Raw genomic sequence first — 20,527 nt, forward strand, 5'->3', positions numbered from 1 at the left:
AGGTTATTTTGTTTTATTTATTAAGGGTAGAATAATATTTTTATTTTCTTTTCAGTTTAGCTTATAAATAATTTTTTTATATTTAGGTTAGGCCTATTCTTTTAGATTATTGTGATTAGATCATGCAATATTGATAAACTCTAACCTCCTATTTTATTTTTATATTTCTCTTTATTTCTTTGAATTTTTTAACGATTACCGCTGAATCACGTCTCAGTCATAGAAAATAACTGCTGCTGACGACATCACGGCCACCCAAGTATTGTTACCAGGTTCGGCATCCGCATCAATTATTTGTTGAATTATTAAAGCTAAAAAAGCTGTGGGATCTGTTGTGGAAAAAGAAGGTTAGTGGATGTCGCAATCTATCAAATCTGTATTCTTCTCATGAATCACTCATAAAAAATCAAGTCTTTATGAAAGCCTATTCAATTGATCCAATTTCATTCATGTAGTAAAAAGTATATGTGTGTATCTTGAGCTTGCAAGCACAATACACATATGAGCTCTCTATGACTGGATGGATATCCTTCCAAATACAGTTTTCTGTAGTATCCTTTCACTTACACTTTTCAATACTTCCTTCCTTATTTTCCAATTAAAATTCTCCACTGCTCTTGACACCATTGCTCTATCACAATCTCTAAGTGATGGCAAGACCTTGGTTTCTAGAGAAGGAAGCTTTGAACTGGGTTTCTTTAGCCCTGGAATTTCTAAGAATCGTTACTTGGGAATTTGGTACAAAAATATCCCACTTAGAACAGTTCTCTGGGTTGCAAACCGGCGGAATCCAATTGAAGATTCCTCTGGCTTGTTGACCATAGACAATACTGCCAATCTTTTGCTTGTTAGCAACCGCAACGTTGTTGTTTGGTCATCAAACTCAACAATAGTAGCCAAGAGTCCAATAGTACTGCAGCTCCTGGATTCTGGTAATCTTGTCTTAAGAGATGAAAAAAGTGACTCTGGAAGATACCTGTGGCAAAGTTTTGATCATCCATCTGATACACTGATTCCAGGAATGAAGCTTGGCTGGGATTTAAGGACCGGACTTGAAAGGCGCCTATCATCCTGGAGGAGCTCAGATGATCCATCTCCCGGAGACTTAACTTGGGGGATTAAACTACAAAATAACCCTGAGACAATTATCTGGAGAGGATCACAACAGTACTTCAGGAGTGGCCCCTGGACAGGCATTGCATTCACAGGTGCACCAGAACTAGTCCAAAACCCAGTTTTTAAGTTAAATTTTGTCTCAACTGAGGATGAAGTATATTTATCCTACAACCTCAAAAATTTATCAGCATTCTCCAGGATAGTTGTAAATCAGACTACCAATTATCGTGAAGCCTACACATGGAATGAAGCAACCCAAACTTGGGTCCTCTATGCTTCTGTGCCAAGAGACTCGTGCGATAATTATGCCTCTTGTGGTGCCAATGGAAATTGCATCATTAATGACTTGCCAATTTGTCGATGTTTAAAAAAATTCAAGCCTAAATCACCAGAGAAATGGAACTTAATGGATTGGTCTGATGGGTGCGTGCGCAATAAACCATTGAACTGCCAGAAGGGAGATGGATTCGTGAAATATCTGGGGCTGAAATGGCCTGATGCTACTCATTCTTGGCTAAACAAGAGTATGAATCTCAATGGATGCAGAGCTAAATGTTTACAGAACTGTTCCTGTATGGCATACAGTAATTCAGATGTTAGAGGAGGCGGCAGTGGCTGCATAATTTGGTATGGTGGCCTGATAGATATTAGACAGTTTCCAGCTGGAGGTCAGGAACTATACATTCGCATGAATCCTTCAGAATCAGGTATATGCTAAACATTTGTTTTGTTCAATCCATGGGTACCTAGATGCGGCACAATTTCCTTGTTTATAGCTTCTTTACTTGTGATGTATCTTTATTCTAACAATAGTGCACTTTCTTAGATGCAAAAGCTGAGCCTACCGTAAAGATTGCGGTGATAGTTTCAATAGTCATTGCCATGGTCTCCGGGCTGCTTGTGTTCTGTTATTGCATTTGCAAACGAAAGGAAAAGTGCAGAGGTAAAGTTACTGGTACATTTCTCTAAAAGAATGGCCATCCTGTTTATCATAAAGTTCTAAAAAAGTCTTTAGTTCATGGAAAAGTATAGCTTTAAGCCATTAACTATTGTCCACTCATTATGACTGTAGCTTTAACAAGTGTATGGTAATCTTTAGTGAAAGCTTCGATACTTGTCATGACTGAGTGCTTGTTTCAATATTTAAAGTTTTCTTTGATGAGAAAAGAAGAAAAAAGAAAATGGCTATTTGATTGCAAGTCAATATAATAGTTCAACATTCTTGATGCTAGCAAGTCAATATAATAGTTCTATATTGCAATTTCAGTTTTGAATCAACTTACTAGTCAGATTGGCTATAGTCAATTTGTTAATATATATGTTTCCATAACCATGAGCGTATTGATTTGTTAATATATATGTTTCCATAACCAAATCTCATAAATCAATTTGAACAATGATGGACATTCATGTCTCATCTGTCACAACTAATATGACACCTGTTGTCCTCCTTTTTCCGAGAGAGCAGAAATGGACCAGCAAAATGATCAGATCACTGATGGAGAGAATGAAGACTTGGAGCTACCCCAATTTGAGTTCGCTAAAATAGTCAATGCAACCAACAACTTTTCAATAGAAAACAAATTAGGCCACGGAGGTTTTGGACCTGTCTACAAGGTATGCCTTTCAATGTATAAGAACAATAATGAACTTGGGTTTTGTTCAGAAAAGAAAAGGCATGCATTTTATTGGTGTGATTTTGTAGGGTACACTAGAAGATGGACAAGAAATTGCTGTGAAGAGGTTATCAATGAGCTCCGGACAAGGTTCAAAAGAGTTCAAAAATGAAGTTATACTGATTAACAAGCTACAGCACCGAAATCTTGTAAAGCTTCTTGGATGTAGCATTCAAAGAGAGGAAAGACTTCTGGTGTATGAATATATGCCCAACAAAAGCCTGGACTCTTTCCTTTTTGGTTCGGATCTCTCATAACCTTACAAAATTTTAGCTGGCTTGCTGTTACTAATAAGAATGAATCGTGGCTCATGATAGAATCAAGTCTTCTGTTTTGAGCTTTCAAGTAGCATGAATGACGTATATATGATTACATCTTACCAGATCAGACAAAAAGTAAACTGTTAGACTGGTCTAAGCGGTTCAACATTATCTGCGGGATCGCCAGGGGGCTTCTGTATCTTCATCAAGATTCTAGATTGAGGATTATACATAGAGATCTGAAATCAAGTAACGTTTTACTTGACAAGGACATGAACCCAAAAATTTCTGATTTCGGTTTGGCTAGAACTTTCGGAGGAGATCAGACTGAAGGAAACACAAGTAGAGTAGTTGGCACCTAGTAAGTATTCACTTTTCATGCTCTTTCTTTAAGGCCTTTACGATATTTGCAAGATAGTACTCATCTGTCCTTTTTTAATGTCGTTCTGTAGTGGTTATATGGCACCAGAATATGCTACTGATGGACTCTTCTCAGTGAAATCTGATGTCTTTAGCTTTGGTATCATGTTGCTAGAGATAGTAACCGGAAAGAAAAGTAGAGGGTTTTACCATCCAGATAATACCCTAAGCCTCATAGGATATGTAAGTATCCAGGGGTTAAATTTCCTTATTACATTCAATCATTTTAGCGATTAATGATGAGGTTCCAAATGATCTAGGCATGGAGATTGTGGAAAGAAGGCAAACCATTAGAATTGGTTGATGGATTGGCCGAAGAGTCGTGGAATCTATCAGAAGTCATGAAATGTATCCACATAAGCCTGTTATGTGTTCAACAATACCCTGAGGATAGACCAAGCATGGCCTCAGTGGTTTTGATGTTAGGTGGAGAGAGGACATTGCCAAAGCCAAAAGAACCAGGCTTCTTTAAGGATAGAGGTCCTGCTGAAGCATATTCTTCATCCAGCAAGGTGGAATCATCTTCAACCAATGAAATTTCAACCTCAGTCTTGGAACCTCGGTAGTGACTTTGTAATTTTTCCTTCTAGACTTGGTATTAAACGATGTTTCAATCACTGTCCATACTGGATTGTCAGCTACAGTAGTTCTAGTTTGGATTTGTGGCTGGAATGGGTCTGCTCTATATCGTGTTTTTGACATTACTACTGGTTGTAAGTTATAGAAAATATATACTGCCATTACTTCTCTTATCTTCAGTTATTCCATATGTGATATGTTAATGCTTCTCAAAACTTCCTTCAAATCCTTTCCTCTTAAATTCTACTGATCCTAAGCATAAGTCCTCAAGCATTGCAAATCTATACTTTTACTAGTATTTTCTAGTCTTGATTAATATCAAAAAGATATTACAATTAACTTTATCTTCGTATTGGGTTTTTACATGCAAAAATTATAGTGATCTCAATTCTATTTTTAAGCTAGTGTTGCGAGCATTTACATAGTGGTTATCTAATATCCAATCCTAAATCTATATCTACCATGAACACAATCTTTAGTGCCTTTAGAACCATTCAAGAGCAACTATAGCTCATGTAAGTTTAAATGACCAATATCTTATAGAGTTGAGTCTATAGAGATTTTCAAAATAGGGCAACATATATAATAACAATGAAAATCCCAACAATAACCATCATAGGCATGTTCATCATAGACACCAATATAACCATAACCTAGGTCACCACAACCATGATGACCATGATGAGCTAGCCATAACTCATATCAAAATAAAAGCCCTTAATTTTTACAACTAACTTGATCTTAAATTCTTCCTAGATGGATTCATAACATGAATTACATATTTAATTAGTAAAAGTTGTATGAAAATAAAAATCTTAAACTTGTTAAGATGAATCGCAATGGTACCACCACTACTAGAAAATTGATAAATACAAACAGAAACATCAATGAAATATTTATGTCGATAGATTGCAGTGAATTTTATCAACAAAATATTCTCTCGCTATATCCCTTTGTAAACACCGATAGAACTATTCCCTTAGTATATACTGAGAGAATTACAATGGGAAAATAAGGAATTTAATTAAAAAAAAAAAGTATGATGACGTGTCATTTACATAGACGACATTAATACCGTTGGCAAAATCCATTTGTAAACCCATCGGTAAATTGTTCTCTTCTCCCTGACATTGTTCATTATGTTAATTATAGAAGGCATCACCGACATATTAATTTTGTTAGTATATTCCAGAAAGCTTTGGAATTCTTCACTTTTCAATTGCACTATTTATGTTGTCAATTACAAATGGGATCATCGACAGATTAATTATGTCGGTATTTTCTAGAGAGCTCTAAAACTGTTCACTTCTTAATTGCACTATTAATTATTATTCTTTATAGACGGAATCATCGACAGATTGAAAAGTTGTCGGTGATATTTTAGGGTTTCTGAATTTTTTTTATTAAATTGATAATTTAAATTAAGTAACATTGACAGAATCACCGAAGAAATAGTTAAAAACATTAATATTTAATTATCCATCAGTAAAACCGTCAGTAAAATGCCCCAATAAAAAGACCAGAATCCCTCATTTCATAACAAACACGCTTCTTCTTATTCTTTTTCTTCTTCTCTCTTCCCCTTCTGTAAAAAAAACTTACGTCCTTTTTTTTCTTTCTCTTCCCTCCTTAACCCCTTCTCTTTTATTCTCTTCTCTTCTCCTCCACGCACAGGTATGTCTTCTCCTCTCTTTTTTTTTTCTCTTCTTAGTTTTTTTTTAATTAACATACTTTATGAATTTGTTTTTTCTTTTCTCTTCTTAGCTTCACTCGCAATTAAATTAAGGTAAGATTTTTATTTTTTCTTTTTTTTTGTGTTTTTTTCATTATATTTGTTTTATATTCTTAATAATTGTATGAATGTTGTTGTAGGATTTGTTTTCATATGAGATCAATTTTGTTGGATTTTGTTTTTTAATTTTGTTGTTCAATTTCAATTAAATTAATTTATTTGTTGTTGGATTATAGGTTCTGGAATAGGTTTTCTAGATTAGGTAAAAATATTTTTTAGTTGATTTATTTATTTATTGTTGTTGTTTATTTTTTATTAATATTGAGTATTACTATTTTTCTACTTATGTTAAATACATTTTTAAAAAATATTTTTAAATAATTACTGATGGTATCTCCGACAGATTAAATCTATTAGTTTATTCCAGAGAGTTGAAAAAGAATTATTGCAAATGTCATTGTGCCACTATTTAATCACCAACGAAATTGCATATGGTATTTATGTCGATTATATGGCAAACTTCTCGAGGAAAATACCGATGAAATGAAGTGGGTAAAAAAAAAATTTGGTGCACTTTTCCCATCAGTAAATCCATCGGTAATTTTATCACCGACAAACCAAAAATTACCAACAAGAATTTTACCAATGGAGCATTTCTATTAGTGAGCCCGTCGGTAAATTCATTGTTGATGGAATGATAGAAGTACCAATCATTGATTAGTTTGAGATGAAACAAAAATTATAGAATTACCTATCTCGATCATGATCTTATAAAGGTAATCTTTTCAATGGTGTCATAACCTAATTTTGAAAGAAAAGATTGGGTTATGTCATAACTTCCTCCTGAATTGCAACCAATAACTCCTTTAACATAGCTCCGTAACCTTCCCTCACGACCCCTTCACTATCAACATCAACACCCATACCCATCAATAAATATATTAAAGATATGGTGATTCGAATCCTTAGAAGGTTGTTGTGGTTGCTTTGTTATCATAGGTTGTCGTGTGTGTGTGTGTTTGTGTGTGTATGGAAGAGATAGCTGCTACAACCAAAAAGAAGGAAGAAAATGACCAAAACTTTGGGATCATCAATTTCCTCCCTTAAGATGTGGTGGACAACCCTACTTGTCGCACGTGTGGAGCATTGCGGCGAAAACATTCACTCTCAATTATCACTCTAATGCGGAAAATGTGGGGAGACAAGGAATTCTTATCTTTTATCAGTGGAAAAATAGAATGAGAGTTGTCACCTAGTATTTTGGTCACTAAGAACCCTCTCAGAGATCGGGTACGGGGACTGGTTGCGTAAAGGAAAGGTATTAGCACCCCAAATACGCCTTGCCTAAGGTAAGCTGCATTGTTTTATTGTCTGATTAAATATTAGGTATTGTCGTGTTTTCTAGTTGTTGGTCCGTCTACGGTTTAAGAAAAGTTCTCCTCGGTAAGGAGATCTTTATCTTATCGGGTAAAATGTAACCATTCTAACGTCAACAAAAGAATTTAATATCCGGAATACGTTTTACGTATAAGGTCGTAACCCCATATATTAAAAGAAAACAAAATACTTTTTTTGGAATTTTTGAAATATTGGCCTAGTTTTCGTGACTTTAATAAATTGGTTATTAAAGCCAAAATGCATGCTAATACATATTTTTTGAAATTTTCTTTGTTGTATGAAAATATGATAATGGAATTTTTAGCATGTATATTTTCCACTATTCATGCTTGATTTTGAAATATTTTGGATGTGTTGCACAAGATAATTAGAATTTTGGATCCCTTTTTGAACTATTGACCTCGTGAGAAATTAATGTATTTTCAGATACTAGGTTAGTGAGCAGGCAGAATCCGGCAGTAAAACCGAACATTGATTTATTATGCGCTGCAAAGAAAGCTATACAACTCAGTTCCAGATGTTCTTCACCATTTTCAAATATCTGAGATGAAGGTCTACAAAACATATGAAGGGCATATAACTCAGTTTTGCTGTTTTGAAGCCCAAAAAGTGAGTCGAAAAACAGGGATTGAATCAGACCCGAACTTCCTGCACTCCAAATACTGTCTCAGTTTATGGCCCTTATCTCAAGTCTTAGAGGTCCAAAAATTGCAAGATCAGTGTCATTGGAAAGAAGATTTGATTTTCTACAATTTCTCAAGAAATAGAGATCTTTGAATTTGCACGTTTCCTGCCTCAAATCTGGCCCGCAATGTCTGGGTAGGAAGGAATTGAAATCAGAAAAGGAAACTGTCTTCATTCCAGCAGAGGTAAAAAGGCCACAATATAAAAGAAAAAAAGGGGTCTACAAGAAAGAGGTGCATGCATAGAGAAACCCTAAAAGAGACTAAAGGGAGGAGGACAGGCGGCACAAAGAGGGACGAAAAACAAAGGCAAAAACAGAGAAGATTTGGAGGACACCTATCTATTCCACTGCCATTCTCTGCTTTTGAGTGATGTTCATCGTATCAAGTTTGTTTCTCCTTAATTTAACTATGGAGTAGACTTTTATTATGGGATTTTTTATGTAACCTTACTATGAATATGTGAACAATTTCTTCGATTGAATTATTACATTAAGATGTTGAGTATTTCATTCTATGTATAATGCTTGTGTATGTTTGGCCAACATTTGCATGATTTAGAATTCAATTTGAGACTGGAAAGTGATAATTGTTTTAGCTATTGTTTGAAATACCTTAAGAAATCTATAGGATAGAGATATCCTAGGAACTTTTGTAATCGTTACAGGTTTTACGGTACTTAATAAATTTCGACAAGTTCAGAACTTTTGTAGAGTATATGAAATTTGCTTGTTGAAATAATTCATTGATACTCGAGAGAGATTAATGTTTAAATTAGAAAAACCTGATTATCAATGTTAGGAGTAATTAATTCAATTGAGAAAGTTCACATATGAATAGTTACGGTAAGTCAAAAATCCTAGAACTAGTACAATTGAATTCATTAATATTTAATCAATTGGTTGTTTGTTTTTAATCATTAATTTTTGTTTCATAAACTATCTCATTCAATTCCTCAAATTGATCATAATTTAAAAGACTTTGGTAATTAGTAGTAATTTTTACAAATCCTCGTGGGATGATACTCTACCAATCACTTTATTACTTGTTACGATTCGTGCACTTGTGAAATTAAGCAGCAAAATACAATATGATTTTTTTTTAATTTTTTAGAGACTTGACCGTATGTATGAAAACAAAATATTTTATTTTATTTTTTAATTTTGTTTTTGTTTTGACGAAAACCAGATATTTAATACCAGATTTGTATCTTTACAGTATAAAAATACAAACCAATATTGATCAAAATGCCATAAAATATTTACAAAAAAATCACAGATTTTTAAAAAGAATTTTTTTGAAATTTATTTTTTCGGGTTGGGCCCACCCGGCCCATGTGGCTGGGCTGGACCCAGCCAGCCCCGCCTGGTCACTGGCCCAAGCCAGTGACCCATCTAAGCCATGCACGCGTAAAATTCTACGCGTGCATGAAACAGTGCGAAGGTAATTATATTACCTTCGCACTGTTCATCCTTCGTTTTTGCAGATAGCAAAAACGAAGACCCCTGGTTATTAACAGAGCAAATACAAAATGGCGATCTTTGGCTTTCTTTCGTCTTCTGTTTCTTTTTGTTTTTCTAGACAAACATGCGTCAATTGTTGTGAAGAAAGGAAATGAGCATACCTGCTTCTGGAGAAAGGAAATCGATGGTGGTGTTAACCTCCCCTGCTGTCTTTGTGTTTTGGCTTCGCCGTTCGGTTTCTCCAAATGTCGTTCCTTTGCTCTTCTGTTTCTATATCATCGTGCGGCCTTCCTTTGTGTTTCACTCTCCTGAATTTCCCACTGTATTCTCTCCTTTCTCTCTTCTTCTCTTCCTTACACTCTTCCTCTCTCTGTATTTCTGTCCCCCTCCTTTGGTTCGGTTCTTCCTCTGGCTTTTATAGCCAGAGGTCGCAGGCGTTTCTTGGTAACGGCCGGCGTGCATAACGGCGGCGAGGAACATCAGCCGCGAGACGCGCCTCCCCTCGACTGCAGCTACGCTGTCTCTGCTGCTAACGCTTCCCCTGTTTTTATTGCCAGCAGAAGACAATGAATAGTTTTTAGTGAAACGGCACCGTTTTGCCACTTTAAATGATATTTCCGATTTGGTCCTTGGATGTTTATGCAATTTTGTAATCAAGCCCCCGGAAAAATCGTAATCAGATCCCTTGATTTTAGCGCCTGTTCCGGTTTGGTCCTTGGTTTTGGATTGTTTCCATGAAGTCCCTAATTGGCCATCAAACTTCAATAATTATGCAATTAAACCCCTGACGTGACCAAATCAACTCTTCAAAATTATAATTGGACCCCAGAACTTTAATTTCTTCCAATAAAAGCCTAAATTGACTTAAAAGTCAATTTTTCTTGCAATCAAACCCTCCATAAATTCAATTAAACTTTAGATAAAATTTAATTGAGTCCATAAACATTTGATTTGAACTTTTCTTCCTCAAATTAAATTTTTCTTGTCAACAAGGCTCTCACCAGTTAAAAATATACTGTCAAACTTCAATTCTTATATTTTTGAACCTGTTCAACCAATTTCTAGTCATATTATAGGCGTTCCAGCATTATTTTCTCACTCCTATTATTTTTTGGATTCTTTTTAAATATATATATTTTTTTATATATATATTTTTTATTTTTTGTATGAGAATCTAAAAATAGATAACAACTCTACTTATAACAAAAGAAAGACCAAGAAGAGATGTTCTAGGTGGAGTGACTCACACGCCTCCTCAATCCTAGTAGCATTTGCAACGACGCACCAGCAGCAATTGCCACCATTAACATAAGGCCACCATACGTTGTCATTGTTTCCTCTTGTCTAGCCATTGTTTCAGCTTCTTCCAGTCCACCCCAATCATTTTAGAAGGTCGATTTTGAACACTAATTAAAAATTTAGCATATTCTGGAATTTTAATGGCAAAACATATGTTCTTTTGGATGATTTTAAGTGTTTAGTTTTGTGTGTGCACCAGTAATTTTATGTGTAGATGTTTGAATTCTTTGTGTTTAACTTTTTAGTATGATGTGTTTCGCATATGAATGCGTATCATGAAAGGTTTTTTTTTTAAAAAAATGGTAGGTGAATTTTCAAATAAAAAACCAAAAAAACATGTATAATATGTTGATATGAATATTTGTGTTTTAAAAAGAATTTGTATAGAAATATGAACTTTTTTTTGTAAGGAATGTGTGTTTGGGAAAGAGTTGAACTTGAAGTTGGTATACTTTTGATGTTGAAAGTTGATAGGCTAATGTGAAGGTTTTAAAATTAGTAATTAAAGTAATTTATACATGTAAATGCATGTTGGTATGAGGAGAAATGAGCTTGAAAAGAGTATATGTGAATGTTAGGGACTTGGGTGTGTAAAAAAGTAATTGAACCAATGAGAATTTTAAATTAAATGTTTTGGAAATAATGAATTAAATGGGATAGATTCAGAGGAGAGCGAAAATACAGAACTTTTACTATTAAATGGTTGGGCAACTATATATATTAAAAATGAAATATTTAGTAGATAGTGTAGTGTGTTTTAGTTAAAATAGAAGTTGAGGATTGTTTATATTATTTATGAAATTTGTGAATTAGATTGAGTGTTGTATTTAGCATTAAAGTAACATGTCAAAAAGAAAATGATTTAGAAAGTTATGATAAAAATATGAAATTTTGTTAAAAATTTTGTTGAAATTTGACGAGTTAACCATAATTAAATGGTCAAATTGTATTGTCTTAAATATTTTGGATATTTGAGGGAAATTGTAAATAAGACAAGAAAGAGTTATTATGTTAATTCAAAAAGTTTAAGTATATAAGTTTGAAAAAAATTTATATTCAGTTAAATTAATTTTGTTGGGCTCAGTTATTAGTTTAGTTGGAATTGAATTTAGTTAATCCATGTCAAGATAAAAAAAATATAAATTTAATATGTTTGAGCATAATTAAAGAGGCTGAGAACATGGAAAATATGAGGAAGTGTGTATGTTGGAGTGCAAAATGGATGTAGGTGTAGAAAATTGTATATTGAATATTAATGCGTTGAACATTAGTTTTGAAATTTTGATGATGTACAAGTCTCGAGGGAGGATTTAATTTGATGATAGAAATATTGACCTGTGGAGTATAATGGAAAGTTTATGTTTGCTTCCTAATAATTTTGAATATTACTTCCTTTAACAGCAACAAATAAAAAAAATATATAGAGTAGACTAATAAAAACAGTCACATATAAATAAAATATAATGTTTCTCACGTATTTTACATAATTTTATCCTGGTGTCATGCATTTATTGATCTACCTAATAATTTTTCAATATTTGAGTGTGGAAAACTAAAGGAAAATGAAAGAAAGGTTACTAAACAGATAAAAATCTGAAATATGGTTGCTTTATTTTTCATAGTAATTTTATATGGAGAGACAGTAATGTTGTTAGGCTTTATTTGTTTTTGCATTTTAAAAGAGTTTTTTTTTTTAAATGAACAGATGTCAGATAAGAGAACTGAAATGAATTAATAAAAGAATCAGTGCTAAAGTTCTTCTTCTTCTTCTCTGTTTAACAGAATCAATCTCTGTTCTTCTTCGTCTCTATTCTCTGCGTTTCTCTATCTCTATTTCTTTTCTGTGTAAATCTTACTGTCCTATCACCATGTACGTATTGGGTCTACGCATATGAGGGTTTAAGTGTTAAGATGACACTATCTCTAACTATTAGATCATATAGATATATGTATCTTATCTTATATATAAACATTTCTTTTTTCCATTTCTTTTCGATGTTGAATATTTACCTCACAACTGCACTCAACAATTCTTCCCCTTACGTCTGAGTTTGATCCATTTGAACATAAGTAACGGAGGTATTTAATAATTTGAGGGCGATAAGAATTAGAATTAGTTGATGGATTGCCAGAAAAATCATGGAATCTATCAGAAGTCATGAGATGTATCCAAATTAGCCTCTTATGCATGCAACAACATCCCGAGGATAAGCCGAGCATGGCTTCTGTGGTTTTGACGTGAGGTGGAGAGAGTGTATTGCCTAAGCCCAAAGAACCAGGCTTCTTTAAATATAGAGGTCTAGTCGAAGCAAATTCTTCATCCGGCCAGGCGGATCACCTTCAAATAATGAAACGTCAACCTCATTGCTGGAGGCTCGGTAGCTAATTTCTCAATGAAAAAGGTTAAGAAGGGTCCCATAATGAAAGCAGGACCACCGTATCACCACTAGCAATCTACTTGCTGATGGTTTATGTTATCTTTGTTTGAGGGTAAAAGTAAGGGTAACTGACACAAACCGAAACAATACAAGAAAAGTAGTAAGCACAAAGAAAAATAATTTTAGCAAAAAGACTCTCAACAACCGAACCTCCTAATCCTCTCTTTCAAGAGCATGTCATGTTCCTGACATCTTCTAATGATGGTTATTCAATAATACACGTTACCTAGCTAGTGAGAATCGTTAGACTTTGATACTAATTGAGACAAAAATAAAAACATAAAAAAATTAGTAAGCACGAAGAAAGAGAATTCTAGTGAAAAGGATCTCAACCACAAGAACACTAATTTGAATTTTTATTATTTATTTTTTTCTCTAATCAAAACTAAATGTTCTAGGTTGCTTATATGGAATGGAAAATATCCTAAACAAATATGCAAAACAATAAAGAATTCTAAACTAAAAAAAACAAATTTAAATTAACTAGGAAGATATAATAAATCCCGAACAATAACTTTTAGTTTTTATTTAAAGGTTTCATTGATATCAAATAGCTATAAAATTTTAACCTTATGATTTTTTAAATCTACAAGCAAAAATTTCAACCTAAGCTAACAATTGGATCAAAATTTATACTCAGTTAGTATAAGGCTATGATGTGTGTTTGCCTAAAATCTTTTGCATTAGAAAGTCTACTTTGTGGACAAGATTCAAAATGAATGTTTAGCATTTCAACCCATAGGCCTAAATGGCTGGAGACTGAAGCGTTTTAATCGCCACATCCATGATTTTGTATCAGAATTAATCATATTTTCCTTATAACAGGTTTGACATTGTTTAGGATGGTAGAATATATTACCTTTGTTCATTAGCATTTTTGAAAGAGAATGCTAAAATGCTATTCAAGCAGTACTTCCAAAGCTGCCCTGTTCGGTAGCAGAGGATGCAGATCTCAGCTCACAGGCAATTCTGGTCCAGATGGTGTATAAACTGTTAAAAAGCACGATCGTTCAATGTGAACTCTGATAGGGGATATATTGACCAACGTAATCAGGTTTTCTTTTTCAATATTTTACTATAATTAGCAGACCGAATGGAAAGTTTCTTTTGGAATAATTCTTTAGAAAGACCTAAGGCCGCTGTGGAGGAGTAGACAAGCCAGTCTATTGCTTTTAGTTAAGTTGTGAATGCAACCTTTTCTTTTAGGAAAGTTTCTTTTCGAATAATTCTTTAGAAAGACCTGAGGTCGCTGTGGAGGAGTAGACACCCCAGTCTATTGCTTTTAGTTAAGTTGTGAATGCAACCTTTTTTTTTTAGGTAAGTTTTGGATATTCAGCATCTTTTAAAGAAAGTCTAAACTTGAATAAATATTCAAAAGAATTAAAGTCATTTGATTTCTTGTTGTAATGAACTCCACTGTTATTGATTGTTATTCTAGCAAATCCGTCATGTGACTGGTTTGGTCTTCTTGAACCATTTCCTGTAACAATTTCTCCAACTGTTCAAAAAATTACACCACACAACCAGGCAATGGTTAAAAAGTTAGTGTACGACAGATTGTAGGGATAAGTAGAATCCAGCAATGGCAATCATCACTTCAGAAAACATTAGACATTGTTTTGAGTAGAAGGGGGTTCAAATTCGTGGTGATTACCACTGAATCACGTCTCGGTCATAGTAAATAATAGCTGTTGACGACATCACCAACCACGTATTGTTACCAGATTCGGCATCCGCATCAATTATTTGTCGAATCATTAAAGTTAAAAGCTGTGGGATCTGTTGTGGAAAAAAAAGGTTAGTGGAAGTTGCAATCCATGAAACTGCTGTTCTTCTCATGAAACACACATATCAAAAGTCAAGTCTTTATCAAAGCCTATTCAATCATGTAGTGAAAAGTCTATATATATATATATAAATCTTGAGCTTGCAAGCACAATACACATATGAGCTCTCTATGACTGGATGGATATCCTTCCACATACAGTTTTCTGTACTATCCTTTCACTTACACTTTTCAATATTTCCTTCCTTATTTTCCAATTAAAATTCTCCACTGCTCTTGACACCATTGCTCCATCACAATCTCTAATTGATGGTAAAACCTTGGTTTCTAGAGAAGGAAGCTTTGAACTGGGTTTCTTTAGCCCTGGAATTTCTAAGAATCGTTACTTGGGAATTTGGTACAAAAATATCCCAGTTAGAACAGTTCTTTGGGTTGCAAACCGGCGGAATCCAATTGAAGATTCCTCTGGCTTTTTGACCATAGACAATACTGCCAATCTTTTGCTTGTTAGCAACCGCAACGTTGTTGTTTGGTCATCAAACTCAACAATAGTAGCCAAGAGTCCAATAGTACTGCAGCTCCTGGATTCTGGTAATCTTGTCTTAAGAGATGAAAAAAGTGACTCTGGAAGATACCTGTGGCAAAGTTTTGATCATCCATCTGATACACTGATTCCAGGAATGAAGCTTGGCTGGGATTTAAGGACCGGACTTGAAAGGCGCCTATCATCCTGGAGGAGCTCAGATGATCCATCTCCCGGAGACTTAACTTGGGGGATTAAACTACAAAATAACCCTGAGACAATTATCTGGAGAGGATCACAACAGTACTTCAGGAGTGGCCCTTGGACAGGCATTGCATTCACAGGTGCTCCAGAACTAGTCCAAAACCCAGTTTTTAAGTTAAATTTTGTCTCAAGTGAGGATGAAGTATATTTATCCTACAACCTCAAAAATATATCAGCATTCTCCAGGATAGTTGTAAATCAGACTACCAATTATCGTGAAGCCTACACATGGAATGAAGCAACCCAAACTTGGGTCCTCTATGCTTCTGTGCCAAGAGACTCGTGCGATAATTATGCCCTTTGTGGTGCCAATGGAAATTGCATCATTAATGACTTGCCAATTTGTCGATGTTTAAAAAAATTCAAGCCTAAATCACCAGAGAAATGGAACTTAATGGATTGGTCTGGTGGGTGCGTGCGCAATAAACCATTGAACTGCCAGAAGGGAGATGGATTCGTGAAATATCTGGGGCTGAAATGGCCTGATGCTACTCATTCTTGGCTAAACAACAGTATGAATCTCAATGAATGCAGAGCTAAATGTTTACAGAACTGTTCCTGTATGGCATACAGTAATTCAGATGTTAGAGGAGGCGGCAGTGGCTGCATAATTTGGTATGGTGACCTGATAGATATTAGACAGTTTCCAGCTGGAGGTCAGGAACTATACATTCGCATGAATCCTTCAGAATCAGGTATATGCTAAACATTTGTTTTTTTCAATCCATGAGTACCTAGATGCGGCACAATTTCCTTGTTTATAGCTTCTTTAATTACTTGTGATGTATCTTTATTCTAACAATAGTGCACTTTCTTAGATGCAAAAGCTGAGCCTACCGTAAAGATTGCGGTGATAGTTTCAACAGTCATTGCCATGGTCTCCGGGCTGCTTGTGTTCTGTTATTGCATTTGCAAACGAAAGGAAAAGTGCAGAGGTAAAGTTACTGGTACATTTCTCTAAAAGAATGGCCATCCTGTTTATCATAAAGTTCTAAAAAAGTCTGTAGTTCATGGAAAAGTATAGCTTTAAGCCATTAATTATTGTCCACTCATTATGACTGTAGCTTTAGCAAGTATATGATCATCTTTAGTGAAAGCTTCGATACTTGTCATGACTGAGTGCTTGTTTCAATATATAAAGTTCTTCTATATTGATGCTAGCAAGTCAATATAATAGTTCTTCTATATTGCAATTTCAGTTTCGAATCAACTTAGTAGTCAGATTGGCTATAGTCAACTGCTTTAAAATATAACCATGAGCATATTGATTTGTTAATATGTTTCCATAACAAAATCTCATAAATCAATTTGAAAAATGTTAGAGAATAATATAAATCATATTTTAGAATTTTATTAATAGTTTAAGCTATTGGGTTGAGATGGTTTTTTAACATGGTATCAGAGACTTAATGATCAAGCGGTCACGAGTTCGAATCTCACCATCATGAATTATTTATTTGATAAAAAAATTAAACACAAGGTAATGTAGATTTATACAAATTTCAAGTTCATTGAGCTTTCATTTGAGAGGATATGTTAGAGAATAATATAAATTATATCTTGAAATCTTACTTAACAATTTAAATTATTAGATTAAGATGATTTTTTAATACACATTCATGTCTCATCTGTCACAACTAATATGACACCTGTTGTCCTCCTTTTTCCGAGAGAGCAGAAATGGACCAGCAAAATGATCAGATCACTGATGGAGAGAATGAAGACTTGGAGCTACCACAATTTGAGTTCGCTAAAATAGTCAATGCAACCAACAACTTTTCAATAAAAAACAAATTAGGCCACGGAGGTTTTGGACCTGTCTACAAGGTATGCCTTTTAATGTACAAGAACAATAATGAGCTTGGGTTTTGTTCAGAAAAGAAAAGGTATGCATTTTATTGGTGTGATTTTGTAGGGTACACTAGAAGATGGACAAGAAATTGCTGTGAAGAGGTTATCAATGAGCTCCAGACAAGGTTCAAAAGAGTTCAAAAATGAAGTTATACTGATTAACAAGCTACAGCACCGAAATCTTGTAAAGCTTCTTGGATGTAGCATTCAAAGAGAGGAAAGACTTCTGGTGTATGAATATATGCCTAACAAAAGCCTGGACTCTTTCCTTTTTGGTTCGGATCTCTCATAACCTTACAAAATTTTAGCTGGCTTGCTGTTACTAATAAGAATGAATCGTGGCTCATGATAGAATCTTGTCTTCTGTTTTGAGCTTTCAAGTAGCATGAATGACGTATATATGATTACATCTTACCAGATCAGACAAAAAGTAAACTGTTAGACTGGTCTAAGCGGTTCAACATTATCTGCGGGATCGCCAGGGGGCTTCTGTATCTTCATCAAGATTCTAGATTGAGGATTATACATAGAGATCTGAAATCAAGTAACGTTTTACTTGACAAGGACATGAACCCAAAAATTTCTGATTTCGGTTTGGCTAGAACTTTCGGAGGAGATCAGACTGAAGGAAACACAAGTAGAGTAGTTGGCACCTAGTAAGTATTCACTTTTCATGCTCTTTCTTTAAGGCCTTTACGATATTTGCAACATAGTACTCATCTGTCCTTTTTTAATGTCGTTCTGTAGTGGTTATATGGCACCAGAATATGCTACTGATGGACTCTTCTCAGTGAAATCTGATGTCTTTAGCTTTGGTATCATGTTGCTAGAGATAGTAACCGGAAAGAAAAGTAGAGGGTTTTACCATCCAGATAATACCCTAAGCCTCATAGGATATGTAAGTATCCAGGGTTAAATTTCCTTATTACATTAAATCATTTTAGCGATTAATGATGAGGTTTCAAATGATCTAGGCATGGAGATTGTGGAAAGAAGGCAAACCATTAGAATTGGTTGATGGATTGGCCGAAGAGTCGTGGAATCTATCAGAAGTCATGAAATGTATCCACATTAGCCTGTTATGTGTTCAACAATACCCTGAGGATAGACCAAGCATGGCCTCAGTGGTTTTGATGTTAGGTGGAGAGAGGACATTGCCAAAGCCAAAAGAACCAGGCTTCTTTAAGGATAGAGGTCCTGCTGAAGCATATTCTTCATCCAGCAAGGTGGAATCATCTTCAACCAATGAAATTTCAACCTCAGTCTTGGAACCTCGGTAGTGACTTTGTAATTTTTCCTTCTAGACTTGGTATTAAACGATGTTTCAATCACTGTCCATACTGGATTGTCAGCTGCAGTAGTTCTAGTTTGGGTTTGTGGCTGGAATGGGTCTGCTCTATATCGTGTTTTTGACATTACTACTGGTCGTAAGTTATAGAAAATATATACTGCCATTACTTCTCTTATCTTCAGTTATTCCATATGTGATATGTTAATGCTTCTCAAAACTTCCTTCAAATCCGTTCCTCTTAAATTCTACTGATCCTAAGCATAACTCCTCAAGCATTGCAAATCTATACTTTTACTAGTATATTCTAGTCTTGATTAATATCAAAAAATATTACAATTAAATTTATGTTAGTTTTTACTTGCAAAAATTATTTTGATCTCAATTCCATCGATCTTTAATTTAGTGTTGCAAGGGTTTATATAGTGGTCATCTAATGTCCAACCCTGAGTCTATATCTACCATGGACACATTTTTTAGTGCCTTTAAAATCATTCAAGAGCAACTATAGCTCATGCAAGCTTATATAACCAATATTTTAAATAGTTGAGTCTATAGAGATTTCCAAAATAGGGCAACATAATAACAATGAAAATCCCAACAATAACCATCATAGATAACCATAACCTAGGTCACCACAACCATGATGACCATGATGAGCTAGCCATAACTCATATCAAAATAACGGCCCTCAATTTTTACAACTTGATCTTAAATTATTATTAGATGGATTCATGACATGAATTACATATTTGATTAGTAAAAGTTGTACGAAAATAAAAATCTTAAACATGTTAAGATGAATCGTAGTAGTACTATCACTACTAGAAAATTGATAAATATAAACGGAAACACCAACGAAATGTTTATGTCGTTAGATTGCAGTGAATTTTATCAACATAATATTCTCTTGCTATATCCGTCGGCAAACACCTATGGAACTCTTCCCTCAATATATATTAAGGGAATTACAATGAAAAAAAAATAATTAAAAAAAACAAAAAGTATGATGATGTGTCATTTATATAGACGGCATTACCAACGGTATTAATATCGATGGCAAAATCCATTCGTATGCCCATCGGTAAACTGTTCCCTTCTCAATTATGTTAGTATTTTCCAGAGAGTTCTAGAACTGTTCACTTCTCAATTGCACTGTTAATTACTGTTCTTTATAGACAGAATCACCGACACATTGAAAAGTTGTTGGTGATATTTTGGGGTTTCTGAAAAAAATTTATTAAATCAAAAATTTAAATTAAGTAACACTGATAGAATCACTGACGAAATGGTTAAAAATATTAATATTTAATTATCCATCAGTAAAATGCCCCAATAAAAAGACCATAATCCCTCATTTCATAACAAACATTCTTCTTCTCTCTTCCCCTTCTGTAAAAAACATCGTTTCTTTTTTTCTTTCTCTTCCCTTCGTAACTCCTTTTTTATTCTCTTCTCTTCTCCTCCACGCGTAGGTATGTCTTCTCCTCTCTTCTTCTTTTCTCTTCTTAGTTTTTTTTTTAATTAACATACTTTATGAAATTTATTTTTTCTTTTCTCTTCTCAGCTTCATTTGCAATTAAATTAAGGTAAGATTTTTATTTTTTCTTCTCTTTTTTTGTGTTTTTTTTATTTTTATTTTAAATTTTAAATTTTTTTGTTCTTAATAGTTGTATGAATGTTGTTATAGGATTGTTTTTTATTTGAGATCAATTTTATTGGATTTTAGTTGGATTTTGTTTTTCAATTTC

At 34.1% G+C, this 20,527-nt stretch overlaps 2 protein-coding genes and 1 long non-coding RNA gene across 5 annotated transcripts in view; 2 read left to right on the forward strand and 1 right to left on the reverse strand.

The window, feature by feature from the left end:
• LOC18095861 (G-type lectin S-receptor-like serine/threonine-protein kinase At4g27290) overlaps nt 1–20,527 on the reverse strand; it is a 98,209-nt gene that overhangs the window by 27,535 nt on the left and 50,147 nt on the right. The window lies entirely within an intron of this gene.
• LOC127905029 (uncharacterized) overlaps nt 1–20,527 on the forward strand; it is a 94,933-nt gene that overhangs the window by 24,278 nt on the left and 50,128 nt on the right. The window lies entirely within an intron of this gene.
• Nucleotides 414–18,954, forward strand: LOC18095709 (G-type lectin S-receptor-like serine/threonine-protein kinase At4g27290). Of its 3 annotated transcripts, XM_006370511.3 has the most exons (8): nt 414–1,208; nt 15,718–16,332; nt 16,456–16,572; nt 17,316–17,464; nt 17,553–17,763; nt 17,907–18,144; nt 18,236–18,386; nt 18,463–18,954. In XM_006370511.3, exons 1-8 carry the CDS (start codon nt 521–523, stop codon nt 18,766–18,768), a joined length of 2,475 nt encoding a protein of 824 aa, XP_006370573.3. In that variant the 5' UTR covers nt 414–520; the 3' UTR covers nt 18,769–18,954. The 3 variants fall into 3 exon arrangements, with proteins under 3 accessions (XP_006370573.3, XP_052306849.1, XP_024444507.1); XM_052450889.1 differs by lacking the exon at nt 15,718–16,332 and having other exon boundaries at nt 414–1,823; XM_024588739.2 differs by lacking the exons at nt 15,718–16,332; nt 16,456–16,572; nt 17,316–17,464; ... (2 more) ...; nt 18,236–18,386; nt 18,463–18,954 and adding exons at nt 1,943–2,059; nt 2,585–2,733; nt 2,822–3,032; ... (1 more) ...; nt 3,505–3,655; nt 3,733–4,224 and having other exon boundaries at nt 426–1,823.

The sequence above is a fragment of the Populus trichocarpa genome, chromosome 1 (assembly GCF_000002775.5).
Source record: "Populus trichocarpa isolate Nisqually-1 chromosome 1, P.trichocarpa_v4.1, whole genome shotgun sequence".
Taxonomy (NCBI): Eukaryota; Viridiplantae; Streptophyta; class Magnoliopsida; order Malpighiales; family Salicaceae; genus Populus; species Populus trichocarpa.